The sequence below is a fragment of the Rattus norvegicus genome, chromosome X, assembly GCF_021556685.1.
Source record: "Rattus norvegicus strain SHRSP/BbbUtx chromosome X, alternate assembly SHRSP_T2T, whole genome shotgun sequence".
NCBI lineage: Eukaryota > Metazoa > Chordata > Mammalia > Rodentia > Muridae > Rattus > Rattus norvegicus.
In genome coordinates, this window is record NC_141554.1 from 100,826,420 (window position 1) to 100,852,832 (window position 26,413).

The following is a 26,413-nucleotide window of genomic DNA, read 5'->3' on the forward strand; positions in this document are numbered from 1 at the left end:
GTGCTTTTGTGTTAGATAGTGTACATACCATTTGATGCTCCATGAAGATCATCACTCAGAGATTTTGCTTCTATATTTAATTCTTCAAGTTATAGTAAATATGTGTAAAATTTTTCTGCTTGATGTGAAACAAACACCATTTTTTTACTGTTATTAAATATTGATACATTTTTTCTCACAGAAACTGGGAAACTGAGAGAGACAGAGAGAGAGAGAGAGAGAGAGAGAGAGAGAGAGAGAGAGAGAGAGAGAGAGAGAATCTGTAGTATAAAGTATTTGATTTCTAGTATGATGAGGATTTTCATAAAGCGTTATTGTATGCTTCTTATGCATTAGTGTTTTTAACATTCTGATTTTCCCCACAGTGTTTTCTAGTCTATGACAGTTATTCATGTTCTTATGTTTTGTCTCAATAGCATTTCATAAGTTCTAGTGAAAGCACTTTTAGATGTCTTCTCTAATGTTTTGTCCATGTTGCTGTGGTGGCTGTGCTTACCTAAGTAGACTTTTTCACTGCCAGACATGCATATAATCAGCTTGAACTCTTCTTCCAAAGATTAGGAGGATTCACATATTTTATTTAGAATCAAAGGCTTCATTACCTTTGAAACAGTTTCCCATATATGGGCAGGTACATTTACATTGTTAAAAAAATCTTTAAATGAAATTTCCACCACATTTCTGTGTTATATATTATCTTCAGTTTGCTGAACACAGAACTGAATTGCAAGCAGGCTAAGTAATCAATCCTCTCAGAACCACATAGCCCTTATGATTTAGAATGATGGCTTGAACTTATATCTTTGTGATAGAAGTATCTAGAAATGTATTGTATGTTCATTATAGTAACACGTCCATTTTAAAGTGACATTGCCGTTGTCGAGTAGTTTACCGCAGACAATGAAACACTCCTGACATTCTCTGGCCTTCATGGTGCTGCACCGAATCGAATGATTAAGTAGCAAGTGTTTAACAAGTACCATATGGAGAAATTATAGACATCTTGCTAAATATTCAAGAAATTGTTGAATACTGATTAAAGATGCAAACATATGCAAACTACAATTTGAAATTTCCTATTTTAATGAGCTACAAAATTTAGTAATTTATTATATCCAGAGCCTAGTACTCTCCTAAGAATTGTGAAGTAGGTTTATTACGCACATTTAATGTGAAGATGGAAATATCCTCTAAAAGTTATAACATACATCCAGAAAACTGAAATGAAAAACAAAAGTTAAAATCTGTATAAATGTAATTCGTGTTGTAGTTTAACAGAATTACTTTTCTATTTTGGTAGTGTCCTGAGACTTCTTATTAGAATGTCATGAAGTAATTCCATTAAAATACTGAACTAATTATATTTTAAACTAACAATTTCTTACAGATGTTTTCTAGTGCAGCTATGATAGGATTTTCATTACTTTCAGTGGCTGAAGAACCAGGTTGAGGGTAAATCCCATCCACGCATTTGCTCTCTTCATTGCCTCTGCTTCAGCTTATTTCCACTGTTCCGGCTCCAACCCTTTATCTCCTTCATTCCACATATTTACACCTGCTGGCCTCTCATCTTCCTTTTCACTTTGTAGCACGTGTCTCTGAAAGAATAATCTATACATATTGCCTTCGTTTTCTAACTTGTCTCTCTCAACCGAGTTTTCTCACAGTTCCAATATTAAAGCAACACAAAACAAAACTTTAATGATTGTCTAATTTCAAAATCCAATGATTTCCTTTTAGTTGTAGCAACTTGTCACCATTGATCAGCATGTCTTCCTTGAAAAATTCATTTTTTTTTGCTTCACTGGGCAACATTTTTTTGTACTTGGTCTCTGAATACCCATGCATATTCTATGTTTTTACTGCATTTTTTTCTTCTCTGACTTCCTAGGAACATTTCGCTTATTTTCTATCACTCATCTTCCCCAATTATCATTTTATGTCCACATACTTATACATTGATATATTTATATTCAATAGCATGTATTTGCTCAAGAATATACAGGTTATTTTCACAAGAGAGCTTCACTCTCCTGCCAGTTTTTTTTTTAACTTTCAGGAAATTCTCCTCTTTATTTTAGACTTTGTTCTTCTTTTTTTTTTCTTTTAATGTAGCCTCCTTTCTAACCCTTTCAATCCTCTTCCGTAAAGTCATTGTTCTGACATGCAGGTTTGTTTCAGCACTGCTTAAAATCCTTCAAAAAGTTTGTTAGGACCCAGGATTAAAATCTAATCCTTGTGTCCTTTCTCCTCAAATGAATAAATAAAAGCACACTTCATCCTTGGCTTACTTCTTTTTCTCTTAAGTGCATATTTCATTACTCATCTGCATATGTACTTTCTGATGTAGTCATACTACGCTGTGCTTTATGAACATGTTATGCAATTTCTTCCTTATTCCTCTATACCTTTGTACATAAATAAATGCTTTTGCCTGGAAATCCTCCATTTCTTTACTTAATTAACTTGCACTGTACATTTTTATAGTTCTTGGAAGGTACTTATTTTGACGTAAACCATCTTTTTCCCTAACTCCTACTGTGGCTAGAATAAAGAAAGACCTTGTTAATGTCAACAGAGTAGTTAATAAGGTCAAATGTGTGACAGTGTCAATAAAATTTTAAAAGCACAATTTATCACAGCTAATGGCAATATGGATAATCTGTCTGAGAATGCCCTAGAGTTGGCAATTACTGTACAATAACTCTATGACTTGTGATCAAACAGGCAGACAAATGTTTGCCGTTTTTGAAGCCTACTTGTTAAATAAAACTTGTTTTATTTTGCAGTTCTTTTGTGTAGATGCTCAAAGCATTCCATTTTTATTAATTTATGTTTATATGCATCCACTCAGTTATACACATATAATGTATGTGATATATTTTAAATGCATATGAATAAAATATAGATATTATATACATTTTCTGTATCAAACAGATCTTAATACAAAAAGGTGCTGCTTAATTTTATTGGTTTAAAATATGAATTCTGGTCCTACTCCTGCACACTTGTATTTAATGGAAAAAATCTACTGACTTTCTGTGATTTTTTTTAAACATTGGTTTCTCATTAAATATTTTTATTACAGAATAGAAACAAACATGGGAAACCCGTTTAAAAGTTAAAGCCATTTTAAAATGCAGTTCTTAAAAGCAGAATGTGAATATTTAAATTTGTGAAAGTCAAGGACATTTTTATTCTTTCTGGCCTGAAGTGAAGATATATTGTATTTACCAATGCTATATGTAGCACATGAGAGTGTGTTTAAAGACTCCAGTAGTACAATAAGAGTTTCTAGTCCCCATTTTCCGCTTACTAGCCATGTGACCTCAGAAAGATCACCTCAGTTTTATAGTTTTTTTTTAAAATCCATATATAAACCTGTTGGACTTAAGTTTTAGGTCGTTTACTTCTTATCTCTCAAGATGGATTATTTTGAAAGCAGAATGATTTTTGCTGTAAAGAGGACAATGAAGTTTAATTACATCTTTACAGATTTATATCTTTGGAAGCTCAGTATCATAGTTTTGAAACTTTCAATATTTGTAAATGAGGTTTGTAATTATTCAGAGCTTAGCTCAGAGGATGCCTTAACCCTAATTTCATTAATGTCTCCCATGCAATGCTATTCAGTCAAACCTCCTGCTGTATTCTTTATCCAATTTGTCTGAAGTGGTAACTATAAATAACCTCTTTTTTTTGAGCCATTGGACTAGTGAAGCCAAGTTCTTTATTTAGTTTCAGTCAAAGTTAATCTGTGATTAAAAAAAGATCCTATATTGAATGGTAGAGTTCTCTACTGTTCATACATGTAAACCTGTGTACATGCACATGCATGTGTTTGAATGTACATTCATATTGAATATGGAGTACCTTGGTAGACAGAAAAGGGGAAAGAAAAACCCATTAATATGGATGATGGCATACTCTACATTAGTTCTTGGTTAGTTCATGGGGTTTATATGGGATAGAATATCCTCCAAACCAAGCATCATTTCCTCATTCTGCTATATTTATTTTCAATTTATTATGCACTTTGACAACTCCTACTTATTATAGATAACATACTGTTAATTTAATTTCAGGCTTTTATACTTAATGTGTATATGTAATGATAGATGTTACTAATTTATCAACTACGAGGCAACAGATAAATTTTAACATCTTATACAGTCCTAAAATTTTTGATTACATGAATCTATGTGTGCAGATTCTTTGATGCCTGGAACATTCTTGAGTTGTTTCTATTTGCATTAAAATATTGCCTTGCATAAGTTATTTATCTGCTGAGAGCCTCAAATTCTCCATGTATATGAGAAAGATAACTGTAATACCTGTCTCATGTTTTCTATCAGAGTGACTTTAGATGGTATATTATGAAAAGCATCCAATACATTGTTTGGTAATTTATAATAATTAAATAATACAGCTGAAAATGTTTAGGATTTTGCATTTAGCTGTTTGTATTTTGTATATTTGATCCACAAAATTGGTATTTTCTTATAATGGAGTATGCTTCTTGAAAGAATTATTTATTGAATTTAGGATAGGTTTGATAATTTAAATTTTGCATTCCTAAGTAATTGTTGTCTGAAAGGCATACCTATAACAGAGAAATGGATTGAGAGTTTCTTTTGTACATTAATGCAGTTTATGTCTATAAAAGTACTCTTTTAGCAAATTGATTTGCCATTGATACCTTGTAGAATTTGGAATGCAATAAATGAAACTTATTGTCTCTACTTGTTTTACTACTGGCTTTCAGGCATCTCCTACTTATTTTATATGATAGGCTGTGTTTAACTTATAAATTTTAAGTATTCAGCTGGGTTTGTATACATTACAGATAAAGAATTTAATAGCAGTACATTCCTCAGGTTATTATATAATATGATATTCATGTTTGTGTATTCATCAATTTTGACTATCACTTTTTGCTTCCTTAATAAAATACTTCTAATTCTATAAAGGTATTCTTTTATAAAACTAATCAACATTTTTCTTATGCGAATGTTGTCATTATTTGTAAGTTATTAATAGATGTAAACAGGCCAGAATTTCTTAAGGCAAAAAGAACTCTAGCTGATGGCAAATATTCCATGTAATAGTTTTGAACTGGGCATGTATTTTAGCTTGTAAATTCATGTCATATTTGTAACTTAACAGGCTCATTAAATAGAACTGATAATAGAACTTCAATGAATATATAAGCACATGTAATAGTCTATTGAGGTTCTATAAAGATTTATACTTTTTTTTTTTTTGAGCTGATGACCGAACCCAGGGCCTTGTGCTTGCTAGGCAAGCGCTCTACCACTGAGCTAAATCCCCAACCCCGATTTATACATTTTCTTATTTTAAAAAAGGGGGGCCAGTACTCAACTAGACATACAATTTCCAATAACATATTCAATATTTCCTTTAAGGAAATGTAAAATATATAGCACACATTCAGTCGCTTAAATGTTTATGTTTGCACCCAAACATTCCTACTAATTGAAATACACTGTTCGGTTAATTGTTTGTATTTAATAATGTTATTAAAAACTTCAGTTTTGTTCATTAAACCAAAAATATTTGACTTTCCTTACTATATTCAGTACAGTTGCCTCATTTGGCCAATAACTTGAGTGTCCAGTATTTTGATAAAAAAGCAAAGGAATGTACCACTTAATGTTTTTTCATTGTTTTGAAAAATAACATATAATACAAGGTGTGTTGAAATCAAGACAGCATTCATGTGAAATATTTTTCTTTTGTCAAAGTTTATTTCCCAATATTTTTAGTTCATTCTTTTTATATATGCTGTTTTAAAATTTGGTATTTTCCCTGAGATTTCCTTTAGTCAATTCTTCTACTATGAGAGTGTTCTCCTACCCATCCACCCACCCATTCCTGTCTTCACACCCTGACATTCCCCTTCATTAGGGTTCCAGCCTTGGCAGGACCAAGGACTTCTCCTCGCATTGGTGCCCAACAAGGCCATCCTCTGCTACATATGCAGCTGGAGCCATGGGTCTCTCCATGTCTGTACTCTTTGGATGGTGGTTTAGTCCCTGGGGGCTCTGGTTGGTTGGTATGGTTGTTCTTTTTTTTTTTTTTTGTAAGAAAATAATTGCTAGAAGTGGGCATTAGGGAATAATTGGTGGGATACATGAGAATTATGTTTTGCATGATTTTAGAACTTTATCTTTTGTGCTAGAATGAAGTTTTAGTGAAACCTATATGTAATTCTAATCAAATAGCTTTTATCGAATGCCTTTTCTTTCCTAATACAATTTCCAGTTCTCAAAGCATTTTCCTCTCTTTTTTTCTTCCATTTTTATTAAATTGGGTATTTCTTATTTACATATCAAATGTTATTTCCTTTCCTGGTTTCCATGGCAACATCCCCCTAACCCCTCCCCCCTTCTATGTGTTCCCCTCCTCCTCCTTCCCCCATTACCAGCCTCCCCACAACAATCACATTCACTGGGGTTTCAGTCTTAGCAGGACCAAGGGCTTCCCTTTCCACTGGTGCTCTTACTAGGGTATTCATTGCTACCTATGTGGTTGGAGCCCAGGGTCAGTCCATGTATATAGTCTTTGGGTAGTGGCTTAGTCCCTGGAAGCTCTGGTTGCTTGGCGTTGTTGTTCATATGGGGTCTCGAGCTCCTTCAAGCTCTTCCATTCCTTTCTCTGATTCCTTCAACAGGGGTCCCGTTCTCAGTTCAGTGGTTTGCTGCTGGTATTTACTTCTGTATTTGAGTTGTAAACCCCTTCAGCTCCTTCAATCCTTTCTTGAATTCCTCCAGTGGTGACCCCATTCTGAATTCAATGGTTGGCTGTATCAGTTTGTGAAACATTTTATTTCAATAAGAATGTTCATTATTATATAATATATATTACCCAGTGTATCATAGTGCTTTCTAATAATATTAATTCATCTAAATAAATTTTCACATTTTTGTTAACTTTCTAAGTTATATATTTCAATATCTTATATATTTTATGTTAATGTATCTTGATAAAGTCATAGAAAGAATACATGTTAATAGAGTGGTATCTCAAAATTATGTAATACACTTTCATGAATTTATTTGATTTGGATTATAATGTATTTAAACCTATGTAGAACTTAGTTCTCTTACTATTTGAGGACAGTTAGATATGAAGGATGCATTTTATGACCTTTTCAAAGAACGGAGTGTTTATTCTTGAGAATTTGGGGTTTCTTAAGGCAATTTAAATAGCCTTTCATATTGTTCACAAAAGAAAATACACTTAACTGTCATACCATTGTTAAATTACATTAGACAACATAATCTTGATTGCTAATATTGTTGTTTATCTTGCAAAGTCACAATCATCATAATACCTACAGAAATATTTACCTTTTTATTTTATCATATAAAAATGCCTTTGGTGAATATGTTACCTTCATGTATTAACTAAATATATCTTTATTGAATCTAACTATATAAATAAAATTTACCTTCTCTCTGCAGGTGGCCTGCATGCAATTCATAAATGCACTTGTAACTTCTCCATATGATCTTGATTTTCGAATTCATTTGAGGAATGAATTCCTACGTTGTGGACTAAAAGCAATGCTCCCAGTAAGTTGAATGATTATATTCATTATGCCGCTAAATTTTAACTTTTTTCTCTTCATGCAAAAGTAAATTTTGAAACAGAGAACAAGTTTGTCTTTTGCTATTATCTCAAATAAAACAATAGACATATTGTGAACTTTGTTTTTTATATTATGATAGTATTCTCACTATATAATTGGTGCTTCTTATTTCAAATGATGAGACATAAACACAAGACTTTTTGTCTTAAATCAAAAGGGAATGATTTTCTCTTAATTTGGAGACTACGAACAAAAGCCAAGTTTATTTATTCATTCATTTATTTATTTTGAAAATTCATTTATTATTTATTTTATGCCTTCCTTTTTTATACTTTACATTGATTTCATTTGTAGTCAATATACATATGTGTGTGTATGCTATTCAGGATATTTGTTCAAATATAGTATTCTTTTTTAAATTTTTTATAAGATATATTTCTTTACTTACATTTCAAATGTTATTCCCCTTCCCAGTTTCTTTTCCATAAGCCTCCATCCGCTTCCCTCCCCCTCCCCCATACAGGTATTCCCCCTGTATATCCCCCTTACTTCCCCTTCCATATTCCCCTGCACCGGGGGTCCAACCTTGGCAGGACCAAGGGCTCCCCTTCCACTAGTGCCCTTACTAGGCTTTTCATTGCTACCTATGCAGTTGGAACCCTGGGTCAGTCCATGTATAGTCTTTGGGTAGTAGTTTAGTCCCTGGAAGCTCTTATTGGTTGGCATTGTTGTTCTTATGGGGTTGCAAGCTTCTTCAGCTCTTTCAATCCTTCCTCTAATTCCCCCAAAGGGGGTCCTGTTCTCAGTTCAGTGGTTAGCTGCTAGCATTGACCTCTGTATTGGACATGCTCTGGATGTCTCTCAGGAGAGATCTATATCCAGTCCTTTTCCACATGCATTTTTCAGCTTCATCCATCTTATCTAGTTTTGGTGGATATATATATATATATATATATATATATATATATATATATATATATATATATATATATATATATATATTGGTCGTCCTTATTCTTGAGCTTCCTGTGGTCTGTGGATTGCCTCTTGGGTAATTTGAGCTTTTTGCCTAATATCCACTTATCAATGAATGCATACCATGTGTGTTTTTCTGTGATTGAGTAACCTCACTCAGGATGATATTTTCTAGTTCATTCCATTTGCCTATGAATTTCATGAAGTTATTGTTTTTGATAGCTGATAGTATTCCACTGTGTAGATGTACCACATTTTTTGAATCCATTCCTCTGTTGAAGGGCATCTGGGTTATTTCCAGTTTCTGGCTATTATAAATGAGGCTGCTACGAACATAATGGAGCATGTGTCTTTGTTATATGTTAGAGCATCTTTTGGGTATATGCCCAAGGGATGTATAGCTCGGTCCTAAGGTAGTAGAATGTCCAATTTTCTGAGGAACCTCCAGACTGATTTCCAGAGTGGTTGTACCAGTTTGCCGTCTCACCAACAATGGAGGAGTGTTCCTCTTTCTCCACATCCTCCCCAGCATCTGCTGTCACCTGAGTTTTTGATCTTAGCTTTTCTGACTGGTGTGAGGTGGAATCAGAGGGAGGGGAATGGGTTAGGGGTTTTATGGACAGGAAACTGGGAAATGGGATAACATTTGAAATGTAAATAAATAGAAAATATCCAATAAAAAAGCAAAGAAGAAAAAAAAAACTGGAGAGTGGGTATAGTTACGACTTGTATAGTCATTGTACCACAAATATATTAATAGGTAAACAGAAGACTATCAAATGTTTCTTTGGTATTTATATTATAGACAATGCAAATAAGGATTTCTTTTTCTAGCATAGATCTTAATAAAAGCAATGAATAGGTATATTTAAGATTGGCATGTAGATCAACAGTTATAATTTTCTAGTATAATTACTTGGAAGGGAAATAGTATTTCAGTAGTTTTTGACATCAACCCAATACTTTTCACAGTGAAAGTTTAGAATTAATTATCAGAATCTGCATGACAAATGAATTTTAACATATTATATGAACATTTATTTTCATAGTCCCTCTTTAAGTGTAGTCTTGCTCTTATACATAATATAGATTGTTCACATTTCTGAATTTGCTTTAGTAGTTTGGCATAAATGAATTGATTTATATTTCATAGCAACTTTTTTATGAGTTAAAGGTTCTTTATTATTATAAGTCCTATAATACATATCAAAGCTGGAGTAAATTTCCCAAAGTTCCTAAGTTCTGCAAGATGTAAAAAAAAAAAAAAAAGAAGGCACAAAGATCATAGCAACTTTTAAAATATATTTGTGTTTGAAATAATTTATATCAATTTATTTTAAAAATTGTGTCTCTACCTTTTCTTTAGATATATAAATTAACTAATAAGTAAATCAGGTTATAAAGGAATAATGCAGCAAAAATAGTGTTTGTAAGCCAGGGGACGTCTGTAGTGTGATTTAGAATCTTTGGATTAAGTCTGGAGGTTCCTCAGAAAATTGGACATTGAACTGCCTGAGGATCCAGCTATACCTCTCTTGGGCATATACCCAAAAGATGCCTCAACATATAAAAGAGACACGTGCTCCACTATGTTCATCGCAGCCTTATTTATAATAGCCAGAAAATGGAAAGAACCCAGATGCCCTTCAACAGAGGAATGGATACAGAAAATGTGGTACATCTACACAATGGAATATTACTCAGCTATCAAAAACAATGACTTTATGAAATTCGTAGGCAAATGGTTGGAACTGGAAAATATCATCCTGAGTGAGCTCACCCAATCACAGAAAGACATACATGGTATGCACTCATTGATAAGTGGCTATTAGCCCAAATGCTTGAATTACCCTAGATCCCTAGAACAAACGAAACTCAAGACGGATGATCAAAATGTGAATGCTTCACTCCTTCTTTAAATGAGGAAAAAGAATACCCTTGGCAGGGAAGGGAGAGGCAAAGATTAAAACAGAGACTTAAGGAACACCCATTCAGAGCCTGCCCCACATGTGGCCCATACATATACAGCCACCCAATTAGACAAGATGGATGAAGCAAAGAAGTGCAGACCGACAGGAGCCGGATGTAGATCGCTCCTGAGAGACACAGCCAGAATACAGCAAATACAGAGGCGAATGCCAGCAGCAAACCACTGAACTGAGAATAGGTCCTCTATTGAAGGAATCAGAGAAAGAACTGGAAGAGCTTGAAGGGGCTCGAGACCCCAAAAGTACAACAATGCCAAGCAAGCAGAGCTTCCAGGGACTAAGCCACTACCTAAAGACTATACATGGACTGACCCTGGACTCTGACCCCATAGGTAGCAATGAATATCCTAGTAAGAGCACCAGTGGAAGGGGAAGCCCTGGGTCCTGCTAAGACTGAACCCCCAGTGAACTAGTCTATGGGGGGAGGGCGGCAATGGGGGGAGGGTTGGGAGGGGAACACCCATAAGGAAGGGGAGGGGGGAGGGGGATGTTTGCCCGGAAACCGGGAAAGGGAATAACACTCGAAATGTATATAAGAAATACTCAAGTTAATAAAAAAAAAACTTTAAAAAAAAAGAACAAAAGAAAAAAAATATTAGGTAGCTTTACAAGGCAAATATTATATTTTCATTATTGTAAAATTAAGGAACAAAAAGTAATGAGAGTAAAATATGAACTACTAAGGACAATAGAACCAGAGAGCAGGAAAGGAGGGCACAAAGGATAAATATGACATAATCACATAATGCACATGAATGAAAGTATCATAATGTAATCCATTACTATGTTTAATTAATGTATGCTTTAAATATAAAGTAATTAAAACTGTCGTCATCCCCTGTAACATATTCAGTTCATGTTACTCCTATATCGTTCCGTGTGCTGTGACATCCACTTTCTACAAAATTTCTGCATTAAAATATTTTGAGTATAAAAAAAAAAGAATCTTTGGATTACATGGTGGAGTGTGATAGAGCTGTGTTAAATCTTTCATATTCAGTTTTACTATGTAAAGTTAAAGCCATCAAATGTCTATTAAGTATTTAAGGAAATTTCTTTCAGACTCTGATGTTTGAAAGAACTTATCTATAAAATAAATAAGTATATATATATGAAAACACACATATATATGTTTTATATGTACATATGCATATATTTTGCTAACTAATGTACATACTACATTAGTTATCATTTACCCTGAAAATCTTTAATTGTGCATGCACGTTTCTATTTTGTTATTAAGTTCTGGTACTATTGACATGCTAGTGTTGAACTTTTTTTATTTTCAAACACGAGAATAAGGAGATTTTATTGTTCCAAAATGCAGTTTTTGATGTTTTGGAAGTTTTCTGGGTGTGACAAACTTCTGTTCTCATATGGTAATATCACTTATAAGTATTACATAATTGTTTATTTTAACCTCTTCCTCTTGGAAATAGTTGAGTCCAAAGCAAGTTCTTCGTTTAGATGAAATAAAGGGGGAAATAATAATTATATGATTTATATGTAATTGTTTAGAAATATTTAAGTTTTATTTTACATGTGTCATAGTAAATATTTAGTAAATTATAAGTATGGAGATTCAAAGAAAGAGCATCAAAATGTTTCAATTTGTGTTTTCCTTCAGCAATAGCCATTACATCACTTTTTATCATTGTTTTTCTTGAACAAAAATAGAAGGAAGAAAACATCTCATTTTTTTGTTTGTGTAATTTGAAGTACACCTTACTTGCATTTCTTTCTAGAACTCACGCTCAACTCTGAACATCATAAACCCAGTTTGGGTATCACCCTTGAGCATCCACACTTGTGATTATCGATTTGAGTTTTCAAAGCTGCAACTTAATGGACAAATATTAAAAGATATTCCAGGTGATATATATTAAGCCCAACAACCTCTAGTGTGGCATGCTTCCAAAATTTTTATTATACTATTATTGGTAAAATTATCAGAGGTTTGTAATGCATGTGTCTACGATGTATTACAACAACAAATCTTTGATGCCCAAGATGGTATTTTGTGATCAGGCTAAGGGAAAATGAAAAATTGGCATGGTATCTAGGTATACCTTGATTAAAATATCTTAATTCCCTTTAACTTTAAAATCACAAAATATCATGTATGCATAATAAATTTTTATACAGTATTTTCAGGCCATACTGGGGACTGTTGTGCTTGAATATATCCTTGCTTTTGTTCTTCATTAACATAGTTCATCTATATTTGCTTCATTTTCTTGGTGCCTGAGGCACATGTGAATGTTCTAACTGCATGATTTCTTTTGTGATCTCTGCCGACTATGTTTAGTCAAAATGACAGCATTGAAGTTTGGTTGTTAGCAATTAGTGTTGTTAGAGAAGTGACTGATAATACTTTAATGTGAGTAGTCAACACATTGGCATGGGAAGAAAACAAAGAATACTATGATATTCTTTCATCTAAAAAAAGAAGACCTTAGATTCTTTTTTTTCTTTTCTTCTCTTTCTTCTCTCCCCTCCCCCCTCTCTTTCTCCTCTCCCTCCCTCCCTCCCTCTCTCTCTTTATTTTTCCCTTTAGGATATCATTATCCTGTGTCAGTATTTGAAATTGTATTTGTGTGCAAATGAATCATATTGCTCTGTTCCTGATAAACAAGTATGCTACTTTTACGTTGTCATTCATTTGCTGAATTTTACTTTTAAAAATAGAGTCTTAAAGAGAAAGAAAATGATGAGCTTGATATTCAGTTAAGGGTGTTTGAAGAGAACAAAGAAGATGACCTAACTGAATTATCCCACCGTCTCAATGACATTCGAGCTGAAATGGAATATCCTTTGAGAAACAAAAACTAATTCTAGTATATGTTGAAAAATCAGGAATTAATGATTTTCATATTCTCATTAGAGTAATTGTCTATAAACCAAGTTATAATGGTTGTTTTTTTTTTAGCAAGACTTTAGTATGATGCTATGCTTGGCATACATCCATGCTGAGAAATTATCACTCTGTTTTGATGTTATACTCACACTATTGAAATCTGCCCAATGGCTTATTGTATTACAGATATATTATGCTTAGTGGTCTTGAATATACAAGAGTCTAAAGGCCTATGGCAGTATATCTTACCAATAAAAATGAAGAAATGTTCTTTGAGTTCATATGTAATACTAGATAAGATACATTGTGCATTTTAAATGATACTCTGCTTATAGACACAATTCTCTGGAAAAGAAGTTCTTATCCTTTATCAGATATTTGTGTTCCTTAATGATACGAAAATTGTTAGATAAAATAGTATTTGTCTATAGAAAGCAATATTGTAAAAGTACCCACATATTTTGTACTCTAATACAACAGCATATAATTTTCCTGTGGCAGCCATCTGATATGAAATTTTTTGAGATATAAGATATGATTGTCATGGTACTGTCATTTGTGTCCCATCCATTACGTTCCATGCTTTTGGATTCTCTGAAGTAGGGAAACATTTCAGATTCGGGGCTGGGCTTTTTCTGCCAGCAACATTTTCTTCCCTGTCTTATTTTATTATTCTAAACAAACTGGAAAATTTTGTCTATCCTAAAAACTTCCACAGTAGCCTTATGCTTTTCATATAGACTTCCCCTTACATAAAAGTATTAGATATATGCAGATACAATGAGTAAATGGTATGATCATTGAAAATGATTTCTAATAATTTCCCTTTAAGATTAGTAACAGCAATCTGGACCAGCATCATGAATACATAGTAACTGTTTTTTTATTTTGGTCAATAAACATACATTGTATTAATCTGTCATTTGATCTATGCTGTAGCCATTTAAGAGTCTTATGATAGTTTAACCCAGTAATCTCATGTAGGGTTTAAAGTATTACAGTGAATTTTTAATTCTATTGCCCATTTTATGTTTTAAGATGTTGGATTGTATCTTACATTTATTTTAAGTGGGCTTTCTTGGTCCTCGGTACATATAATGTGAATCTACTTTTAAAATGTTTCCTAGATTAAGAATAGTATTTACAATACTAGTTTTCATATGTTTTAAAAAAGTATTTTAATATTCACTCACTGTATTTCAAATATATATATATATATATACATATATATATATAATTATTTAATCCTTTTTTATTTACAATCCAGGGTTTATCACCCTCTCGGTACCCCTCTTAGTGGTCCATATCCCATACTTCCTCCCCTGCCTCCAAGAGGATGTCCCGATCTCCACACCCCCATACCAACAGACTTCCCCAATACCTGGGGCCTCCAATCTCTTGAGAGTTAGGTGCATCTTCTCTCAGACCTGGCAGTCCTCTGCTGTATATGTGTCAGAGGCCTCCTATAGCTGGTGTGTGCTGCCTGGTTGGTGCCTCAGTTTCTGAGCAATCTCTTGGGTCCAGGTTAGATGAGGCTGCTGGTCGTATTGTTTTTATTTATTTATTTTTACACTCCAGATTTTATTCCCCCTCTGGGTCGATCCACCCTCCAATTGTTCCACATCCCATACCTCACCCCTTCCCCGCCCCCATCTCCACGAGGATGTCCCCACCCCACCAGACCTCTAAATTTCCTGGGGCCTCACAGTCTCTTGAGGGTTAGGTGCATCTTCTCTAACTGATCCCAGACCCAGGAGTCCTCTGCTGTATATGTGTTGGGGGCCTCATCTCAGCTGGTGTATGCTGCCTGGTTGGTGAGCAAGTGTCTGGGAGATCTTTGGGGTCCACGTTAATTAAGACTTCTGGTCCTCCTACAGGGTTGCCCTCCTCCTCAGCTTCCTCCAGCTTTTGTGTAATTCAGCCAGAGCGGCCAGCAGCTTCTGTCCATTGGTTTCGTGCATATATCTGCATCTGACTCTTTCAGATGCTTTTTGGGTCTTTTGGAGGGCAGTTACGAAAGGTTCCTTTTTGTGAACGCCCCATAGCCCCAGTAGTGGTGTCAGGTCTTGGAGCCACTCCTTGAGCTGAATCCCACTTTGGTCCTGTCTCTGGGCCTTCTTTTCCTCACGCTCTTCTCTATTTCCATCCATGCATTTCTTTCAGACAGGAAGAATTATGGGCCAGAGTTTTGACTGTGGCATAGCAACCCCATTCCTCCCTTGATGCCCTGTCTTTAATGTTGGAGGTGGGTTCAAAAAGTTCCCTCTCCCCACCGTAGGGCATTTCATCTAGGGTCCCCCCTTTGAGTCCTGACAGTCTCCCACCTCCCTGGTCTCTGGTACATTCTGGAGGGTCCTCCTAACCTCCTTCCTCCCAAGGTCTCCTGTTTCCATTCTTTCTGCTTGCCCTCAGTAATTCAGTCCTTTTTTTCTCACCCGGTACCATATCATGTTACCCTCTACCCCCAGCCCTATTCCCTTTCCCTCCCCTGGCCCTCCCTCCCTCCCTCCCCCAGAGACTGTTGGCCTTATAGTGATGCCTTCCCCTTCAGTTTTTCCACCTTTTCCCTATTTCAACCACAGAGGTCGCCAACTTCTGTCTATTGGTTGGGTGTAAGTATCTGCATCTGTCTCTTTCATTTGCTTGTTTGGCCTTTCAGGGCAGTTATGATAGGCCCTGTTTGTAAGCACACCATAGCCTCAGTAATAGTGTCAGGCCTTGGGGCCTCCCCTTCAGCTCGGTCCCAATTTAGTCCTCTCATTTGACCTCCTTTCTTGAAGGCTCTTCTGTATTTTGACCTTGCAGTTCTTTTAGACAGGGTCTAAACGTTTTTGATTGTGGGATGACATCCTCTTGCCGCCACTTGATGCCCTGTCTTTCTACTGGAGGTGGACTCTACTTTGTTCCCTCTTCACACTGTAGGGCACTTCATCTAAGGTCTCTCCCTTTGAGTCTAGTGAGTCTCTTACCTCCCAGGTCTCTGATATATTCTAGAAGGCTCCCCTACCTCCTACCTCCTGTGGGTATCTATTTCCATCTTTCTGCTGGCCCTCATGGCTTCAGTCTTATTTCCCCATTCCAATCCCTGCTCATGCTCCCCTCTTCCCCTTTTGGTCCCTTTTCCAACCCAGGTCGCTCCTCCCACCAACATGACTGCTTTCTTCTCCTGCCCAAGTGGGATTGAGGCATCTTCACTTGGGCCCTTCAGTTTGTACACTGTTTGGTGTTTTCAGTTTTGTTTGTTTGTTTGCTTGTTTTTGTGATATATAATAATATATATTATTGAATTTTTAAAAAATTTACATCTCAAATATTATTCCCTTTCGTGGTTTCCTGGACAAAAGTCCCCAAACCACCCCCTCCCCTTCTTTTATAAGGGTGTTGCCTTCCCCAACTACACCCCTTCCTGCCTCTCCCGACATTTCCCTCCACTGGGGGCGTCCAGCCTTGGAAGGACCAATGACTTCTCCTTCCATTGGTGCCCAACAAGGCCATCCTCTGCTACATATGCAGCTGGAGTCATGGGTCAGTCCATGTGTACTCTTTGGGTAGTGGTCTAGTCCCTGGGATTTCTGGTTGGTTGGTATTGTTATTCTTATGGGGTTGCAAGCCCCTTCAGCTCTTTCAATCCTTTCTCTGATTCCTCCAGTTGGGAGTTCTGATCTCAGTTCAGTGGTTTGCTGCTAGCATTCACCTCTGTATTTGTCACGCTTATTTCTGCGGGCTGTATCCTAGGTATTCTGTCTGTACATTATGGCTAATATCCACTTAGTACTGAGTATACACCATGCATGTCCTTTGGGTCTGAGTTACCTCTCCCAGGATGATATTTTTTACTTCCATCCATTTGCCTATGAATTGCATGAAGTCACTGTATTTAATGACAGAATAGTACCCATTGTGTAAATGTATCACATTTTCTGTATCCATTCCTCTGTTGAAGGGCATCTGGGTCCTTTCCAGGTTCGGGCTATTATAAATAAGGCTGCGATGAACATAGTGGAGCATGTGTCTCTGTTATATGTTGGGGCATCTTTTTTTTTTTATTAACGAGTATTTCTTATTTACATTTCGAATGTTATTCCCTTTCCCAGTTTCCGGGCAAACATCCCCCTAATCCCTCCCCCTCCCCTTCTTTATAGGTGTTCCCCTCCCCACCCTCCCCCCATTGCCACCCTCCCCCCAACAATCACGTTCACTGGGGTTTCAGTCGTAGCAGGACCAAGGACTTCCCCTTCCACTGGTCCTCTTACTAGGATATTCATTGTACCTATGAGGTCAGAGTCCAGGGTCAGTCCATGTATAGTCTTTAGGTAGTGGCTTAGTCCCTGGAAGCTCTGGTTGCTTGGCATTGTTGTTCATATGGGGTCTCGAGCCCCTTCAAGCTCTTCCAGTTCTTTCTCTGATTCCTTCAACGGGGGTCCTATTCTCAGTTCAGTGGTTTGCTGCTGGCATTCGCCTCTGTATTTGCTGTATTCTGGCTGTGTCTCTCAGGAGAGATCTACATCCGACTCCTGTCGGCCTGCACTTCTTTGCTTCATCCATCTTATCTAATTGGGTGGCTGTATATGTATGGGCCACATGTGGGGCAGGCTCTGAAGGGGTGTTCCTTCAGTCTCTGTTTTAATCTTTGCCTCTCTATTCCCTGCCAATGGTATTCTTGTTCCCCCTTTTAAAGAAGGAGTGAAGCATTCACATTTTGATCCTCCGTCTTGAGTTTCATGTGTTCTACGCATCTAGGATAATTCAGGCATTTGGGCTAATAGCCACTTATCAATGAGTGCATACCATGTGTGTTTTTCTGTGATTGGGTTACCTCACTCAGGATGATATTTTCCAGTTCCATCCATTTGCCTATGAATTTCACAAAGTCATTGTTTTTGATAGCTAAGTAATATTCCATTGTGTAGATGTACCACATTTTCTGTATCCATTCCTCTGTAGAAGGGTATCTGGGTTCTTTCCAGCTTCTGGCTATTATAAATAAGGCTGCGATGAACATAGTGGAGCACATGTCTTTTTATATGTTGTGGCATCTTGTGGGTATATGCCCAAGAGAGGTATAGTTGGGTCCTCAGGCAGTTCAATGTCCAATTTTCTGAGGAACCTCCAGACTGATTTCCAGAATGGTTGTACCAGTCTGCAATCCCACCAACAATGGAGGGGTGTTCCTCTTTCTCCGCATCCTCGCCAGTATCTGCTGTCACCTGAGCTTTTGATCTTAGCCATTCTGACTGGTGTGAGGTGGAATCTCAGGGTCATTTTGATTTGTATTTCTCTGATCACTAAGGACTTTGTACATTTCTTTAAGTGCTTCTCAGCCTTTTGAGATTCCTCTATTGTGAATTCTCTGTTTAGTTCCCTAGAGCATTGTTTGATTGGGTTGTTTTGTTTCTTTGTGGTTAGCTTCTTGAGTTATTTATACATTTTGGATGTTAGTCCTCTATTGCATGTGGAGTTAGTGAAGACTTTTTCCCAATCTGTTGGTTGCCAATTTGTCCTATTGATTATGTCCTTTGCCTTACAGAAGCTTTCCAATTTCATGAGGTTCCATTTATCAATTCTTGATCCTAGAGCCTGAGACAACTTGAGTTTTGTTTAAGAAATTTCTGGTTTTCTTATATTCTTTTTAGAAAAATAAATATGAGAACAAATAATTTTAGGCTTATTTTATTTGGATATTTAGAATAAAACTTGTTTTGTGATCTTTGATAGCTGAGTGATTATTTGACATTTCTTTTATCGGATAATAAATATAAAATAGCAGTTTCTCTATTGGAACCAGAGACAGATCAAGGGAAAACTTCTTTCATTGATGGCTTTCGCATTTGAATGGCCCCAGCTATTATCTGAAGTTGACAGTATAATGAATGATTGATTATTGAATGTGTTGACACCCAAGGGGTCTTGGAAATTTTCTTTTGTCTTCTTTCTCTAATGACAGGATTAATTTTTTTTTTGCTCTGGATGTTTAAATGCTATACCATGAAATTGAAGCATTATTAACAATAATAGAAACCAAGTGACACTTTTGATTTTTAAAAATTAGCCACTTCAGTCATAAATGTACTATTCATCAAGATTCTTTGCTGTTTTCCTTCACTCACTTTCTACTGATATGAATGAAGTCTTCCATCTTCTTTATAATATGCTGAAAGACACTGCTGCTGAAGGTTACTTATTATCCATTCTGCAACATTTTCTGCTCATCAGAAATGATTACTATATCAGGTAAGATTCATATCTGAGAGGACTACATGTACAACTTGAATTGGATATCAAAAGAAAGTTAACAAAGTAGTGGGTCCAAGGAAATATATGCATTTTATGTACATAAAATATAAAGGATTTACTACTTTAGGCAACATTTTAAAAAAGAATTCATTTATTTTAATTGGGCCAGAAAAGATAGCTGCATACAAGTGTGATGCACCCCAGCAAACAGAATTTAAGCAGAAATTAACCTGTCATATATTATTAAGTCTGTAATGAATTTTTCTGCTTGATACTGGCAACCCAATGAAAACATTGGAACTGCAAGAATTTTTTTTTTAATTTTTGTCTATTTTAACACGTAAGCTTTTATCATTTCTTTTTATAGTGTTCAGTAAGGCTTCTCAGTATGTTCTCTTGTATATATTCCTAACTTCTTACAGCATTGGTCACAACGATTGCCTTTGTTTCATTGGTTCGTTTGTATTATTGTCTTAACCTTGTCTTCCATCCTTGATAATTATTCCTTGGCTCAGTTTCTTTTACTGATTTTGTTCTATAGTGTAGGGTTATTATTATTGTTATTATTATTATTACTATTATCATTATTATTATTGATATCATTCATAAGTAACACTCTGACACCTTTCCTACATTTTAGTTGTTTTGATATTTCTGTTTTTGAAGAAATTGTGAGTTTAATGAAAATGAGATAAACACTTGTTTATCAACCTTTAAAAAATGTAATACCTTTAAATTTAGGAAATATTATTGTATATATTTTAGTTTTTGTCAAAGAAAATGAATATGATAATAACCAAGTTTTGAGTTTTATAATAGATTCTGTCTATATATTAAACCTAGAAACTTTAAAAATAACAGGTTTATGAGTAGACTGAAATTATCTATAAGCTCATGACCATGGTCTTAATGTTAATGACAGTGCAAGCTATTCATAATTGCTTTATACTATTATTATGGCTACTGGGTTCTTTGAATTCTCACAACTTGCTGTAATAATTTAAAAAGGACTGCTACCAGAATAGTATTGGCAATAAAATTTGACAATTCTAAAATACCATATTGGATTTTTTTGCTTCAGGCTTATACAATGATTTGATCTTCATTATGATGTCGCGGAGACAGAAAAATGTTTAAAGAACTAATCCATACCTTCTAAAAATCACTATAAGTAGTAATACATCATAATGGAGATACAGTGGTCATACTTATTCAGGTTTCTGGTAATATGATTGGTGAAGAATTATGTATTTCCTGGAAATGTTAATGAACCACAAATGATTCATACATGACATATTTTGAAAAAAAATTGTTTGTGTCTGTGTGTAGTCTGTATGGCAGTAGGTTTTTGTGTGTAAGTATGTTTGTCTACAGTATGTGTTTAGATATGTTCTTGTGAATGCAGACAGAGGCAAGGGGTCAAATTGGTTATTATGCTCTACATTTTCTGTGAAATTATCTTGTGAAAATGTCTTTCTCACTGAAACTGGAGGAATGCTGATAAGTTCCTCTAGTCTTCCTGTCAACACCGCAGGCAGATCTGGGTTTACAGATGTGCATCATCACCATCCCTGGCTTTTTACATCCTCCTCATTTGCACCCTATTCTATACAGCTAGTACTCTAATTCACTGAGCTATTGCTGTAGCCCATACAATCTTTTCCTCCTTATAATATTCTTGGGTGGAGGTATACCATGTACTTTTATTTCACCTATTAGATGAAAGGAAGTGTTCTGTTGTTCTTAGTTATTCACAGAGTGAAGTTAAGACTAATATATCCCGGGCTCTGATGATGGTGTTTGAAAGCCTAAAGGCACAATGCACAATGCATATTTCTTTTCATTCTTAATCTTAGTAACAGCCATTAAATACACGGAAGATTAATTAGAGTCTGTTTTATATATTTTCAAGTTTTTAGTACTTTGACAAGCTATATTTAGAGATGTTTATATCATAATTTGTGTTACATAATATCTCTCTGAAGTGCTGTTGAATTTATTAGCACATGACGATTTGTCTTCTGCAAATTTTAATGCAAAATGTCCCTTATTTTTATTTTTCCAGTCAGTGGTCATTTTTAAAGCCAAAATTACCTTGGGAGATTACAGAAAAATGGTGTGTTTTAAAACCTTTGACACATCACACAAATTGCAACTGTAGCTATGCATATTAAATGCATATGATTTTATAAAACAGATATTTTTTAGAAATATTCTGCTTACATAGGTCTTCATATTAGTCTTTAAAAGAAATGACTCAGCCCAGTTTTATAAGCTCGTGTGACTGTCCTGAGTAAATGTTCTGCACTGAATTCAAGACATTGCTTGCTACCCAAGGCCAAGAAACATATTTTTTTTTTGAAAAGGACAACTTGTAGCTGTTTATAACTGTTTCTGTGCTCATAGATTTAGTATTAAGGAATCACTTAACTTTCATTAACTTTAGCAACAATACCTTAAATAGATAGATAAGGTGGATAAGTATTTTCGAACACAAGCTTCAATCCCTGCAAACTAGAATATTAAGTCTGTACATACTTTCAATCAATTACATCACACTCAATTTGGCCCCCTAATGTTAAGAGTGCCTTTAAGCCTTAGTCATATTTTCTGTCCAAAGAAGTGTAAATATTAGTGGAATTATTTCCTTCTTGGCGCTAGTGGAAAAAAAAAAAACCTGAGTTCTTTTTGCATTCTGAATTCCTTCATAAGAAAATTGATTGATGCAAGTAGAAAAACGTTCTCAAATATTTTCTCCTTTGTACAGGCCACAGTATTATAAAATAATTGAGGAGTGTGTTTCACAGATAGTGCTGCACTGCAGTGGCATGGATCCAGACTTCAAGTACAGGCAACGCATAGACTTTGATTTCACTCATCTCATAGGTATGGGTTATGCTCTTCGCTGTCATTCATGTCTCACGCCTTCTGCCTCCTGAGCACTTTTTTACTGGATATTTTATGTATTTACATTTCAAATATTATTCCCAATGGAGGAGTTAGAAAAAGGAGAGGGAGCTGAAGGAGTTTGCAACCTCATAGACAACCGGACACCCTAGAGCTCCCAGGAACTAAACCACCAACCAAAGGGTACATATGGAGGAAACCATGACTCCAGCTGCATATGTAGCTTTTTGGGCATCAGTGAGAGGAGAGACCCTTGGTCCTATGAAGGCTTGATGCCCCAGAGTAGGGGAATGCCAGGGCAGGGAGGCAGGAGTGGGTGGGTGGGTGAGGGAGCACCCTCACAGAAGTGGAGGAGGGAGGATGGGATAGAGGGTTCATGGAGGGGTTAACATTTGAAATGTAAATAAATAAAATATCTAATAAAAAGAAAAAGTAATAATTCTTAAAAATTCTTATATGTTTAGTTATATATTTAGTTATTTTAGCTTAGTTTTCCCTCACTAGGTTCTTTTTCTGAAATGTAATATAAGTAGCACCACATAGCACATATTCTCTGTGTTTGTGTTTTTACATGAAGAATAATTTTGAGATTCATTTCTGTTTTTTTCATGTCTTGATTTTTATCCGTTGATATTGTGAAATAGTATTCATGTAAGAATATAATATAATTCATGTTTCTTGGTGGTCAGTTGCATTCTCCCAGAGTTCAACTGTTGCAATAAAGCTGTTCTGTATCATTTGTATAGAACTGCAACTCCGACATAAGTTTCAATTTCCTTTGGAGAAATATTGGGTTAATGTAGAAACATTAGACTCAAAATGTGTTTTTCATCATGTTTATTAACTAGATTCTTACAATTGTAAGTTTTTTCTTTTTGTACACGATGCATTTTGTTTCAGATCAGAAGTTAAGTAAAATATTTTACTGGAAAACTTAAACTGATGAATGTCTCTGCACTTTCCTCCCCCAGCTTTTTAGCAGATCATTTTGAAATTTTATTATCTTAAACATGGAGTTTTTTACCACCTCTGTCAACAAAATAATGTGTATTTTTTAAAAGAATTATGTAGTGTTAAAAGTTGAATTATAATTGAAGACTTTCAGTGCAGTGATAATTTCATCAAAAAATATTTTGGATGGTTGAGTATTTTTGCTTTAACCCTAAAGAAAGAAATCATGATAGGATATGTACATTATAGTATATATTAATGTGACTTTAATAATAATAATAATTCATGTGAAAAATACAGAATCATATACTGGCAGCCATAATTAGCTGAAGATTCCATGTCATATATTTCTTATCATTTTTGATTCTCCTGAATAGATGCTTGTGTAAACAAGGCAAAAGTTGAAGAAAGTGAGCAAAAAGCAATGGAATTTTCAAAGAAGGTAAGACGTATAAAGAAGTCATCCGGATTTTTAAAACATGTCACTTTATAACTTGTCCTTTCAATTTTGTAGTACTTTATACTACTAGATTCAAACATTATGCAATATTGTTTTATTTCCTAATAAGGTTAGTTAGTTTCTATTCCCTCTTCATCAACCTGATTCATTAGTTAAGAAAAACATTAGTCACATTATACTTAATAATAAACAAAATGAAATCATCGGTCCGATAGTTTACATAGTTAAAATCAAACAACCAAAGCAAATTCCTCCATTGCTTTCCTTTAGTGTTCAGTTAATACTACACAGTTCCATGGAGATCTGGGAAAAACTTGGTGTCTTATTTGAGCTGGTGATGAAATTCGATAAATTACAATATTTTGGTAGCATGCATGTTAGTATGTGTCCCTCTTTCTTTTTGGTTTGAGATAGTATTCAAACAAAAGGCAGGGGGGAAACAGCATTCAGGCAACTGACAGGAAGGCAAGTGCATACATTTGCTCATTCCTTTAAAGTTACGACTTAGCTTTGAGGTTTCTCCATCACTTTTGCTGTAACTCTGGAAATATTAGAGTTACTTCTGGACATGTGAAGAGATATTTTTGCTTGTTCATGCCCTAGAAGAGATAATAAGCAGCTGAGTTGAATACAATGAGATTGTGTGATGCAGTCGTTGGCAAATGCATATTTTTTGTAATAGAACTTTATTAAACTTTCATTTTCAATAACATGTCTTCAATTTTCATTGAATGTCATAGAATCTCCTTAAATTTGACTAGTGGGCAAAATTGGAGCACATTGTGATAATCTATCTTTGTAATTTCTTGTCATTACACAAGTTATCCTGAAATCATAGGGAAATGTGACGATTGCTAACATTGTTAATTGCCAATATTTAGAGTGGATATGTGGCATTCACCTAGTCACTTCCTATATCCATTGTCTTCTGAGTTACATTAAACATAAAATAATTTTACTTTTTACTATGTCTCTGAACGTTTTGATATTTGTATAATATGTTTTGATAATATTTACCCCTATCCCTAGTTCTCCAAAACGTTAGACTGTGGCTATAGGATCCAATCTCAGCATTTCCACTACTTCCCTCTGACTCTAAGTAAGCTACTTCTCTTTGGACTGTGCTTTTGTCATAACTAAAAAGGGAGTCAAAGAGTAGGGAGTTGGAAAAAGACTACTTCTCCTCTTCATAATTGGGTTTGTGTTATTCCTATTCTGCATATTCACATTTAATATAATATTAAATTAAAAGCAAAAATTGTGTGCTTGTGTAAATGGTATATTTGAAAATTCCTATAGAAGAAACTAACTTTGAGAAATGATTATGATTTATCATTGAGAAAAGAGTTAGGATTATCAACTCAGGGAAATCATATTGATTGTATAAAATGTATTGAAAGAATTCTGTTTCTTTTGTTTTGTTATTTTTGTTGTTTGTTTATTTTGATTTTGGATACTGAGTTTCATTGTGTCCCCTTCTTGACCTAGAACTCAGTATGTATTCCAGGCTGGCTTTGAATGTGTATTGATCCTAATATCTCTGCTTCCTGAATGTGAGAGATTATACGTTTGCATTACTCTATCTGCCCAAGATCCACATCTACTCAGGGAAGTAGGAAAAGGAGATCACCGAAGGAGCTGTTGCTCTTACCCCTCATGTATTTATTGTGGTTTTTTAAATTTAGTTACATTAGCAAAGATTTTTACCAATCTCTGTAAGGCATTTACAAGTATGCAAGCAGATATAAATAAAACTGTAACTAAGCAGTGTTTCAGGTTTGATTTAGACACTGTCAACCAGTCTACCCAGACATGTTTTTCTTCCAACCTACCAGGATAGCATTCTATAATAATTTCCGAAGGTCATATCTTGTAGGAGGATGGATACTTATTAATAGGAAATGTGTTGCCCTATCATTTCATACACCTTAAGTACAATTCTGGGTGATAAGATATATCACTTTCAGAAACAGAAATAATATTGTTGTGATAATCTATATATAAAATGACCTGAGATCACATGCGCAATAAAAAGTAAATAAAAATTCTAGTAGCAAAACCTATACAGTATTCATTGTAAATATGTGTCTAGCTTGTGTCGCTTAGAATAATCATTGAGGTAGGACCTTGGACACAGTAAACGTACATACACCTTTTGTAGAGTTAAGATCTTTAGTACCCCATCTTTTCACTTCTCATTTTCTTTCCATCTCTCTTTTTTGTCTTTTTGATGTATGTATGTATTTATGTATTTTTTAATTATTTATTTTGGGTCCTCCCCCTTTTTTTCTCTCTCTCTCTTCTTGCCACCCCCCACTTTTGTACACTTGCTGGTATGTATTTGCTCATGCCCATCAGTTAGAGAACAATCTAGAGAATTCAGTTTACTCCTGCCATCTTATGTGATTCAAGGATCAAATTGAGGC

The 26,413-nt window shown here is 35.0% G+C and overlaps 1 protein-coding gene across 4 annotated transcripts in view; it reads left to right on the forward strand.

Annotated features, from left to right (window-relative positions):
• Positions 1-26,413, forward strand: part of Diaph2 (diaphanous-related formin 2) — an 839,122-nt gene that overhangs the window by 220,848 nt on the left and 591,861 nt on the right. For all 4 annotated transcript variants that reach the window (NM_001427378.1, XM_087599848.1, XM_087599849.1 and 1 more), the window contains 5 exon segments: positions 7,488-7,598; positions 13,267-13,385; positions 19,550-19,666; positions 22,437-22,555; positions 23,905-23,969. In NM_001427378.1, coding sequence (NP_001414307.1) covers positions 7,488-7,598; positions 13,267-13,385; positions 19,550-19,666; positions 22,437-22,555; positions 23,905-23,969 — 531 coding nt within the window.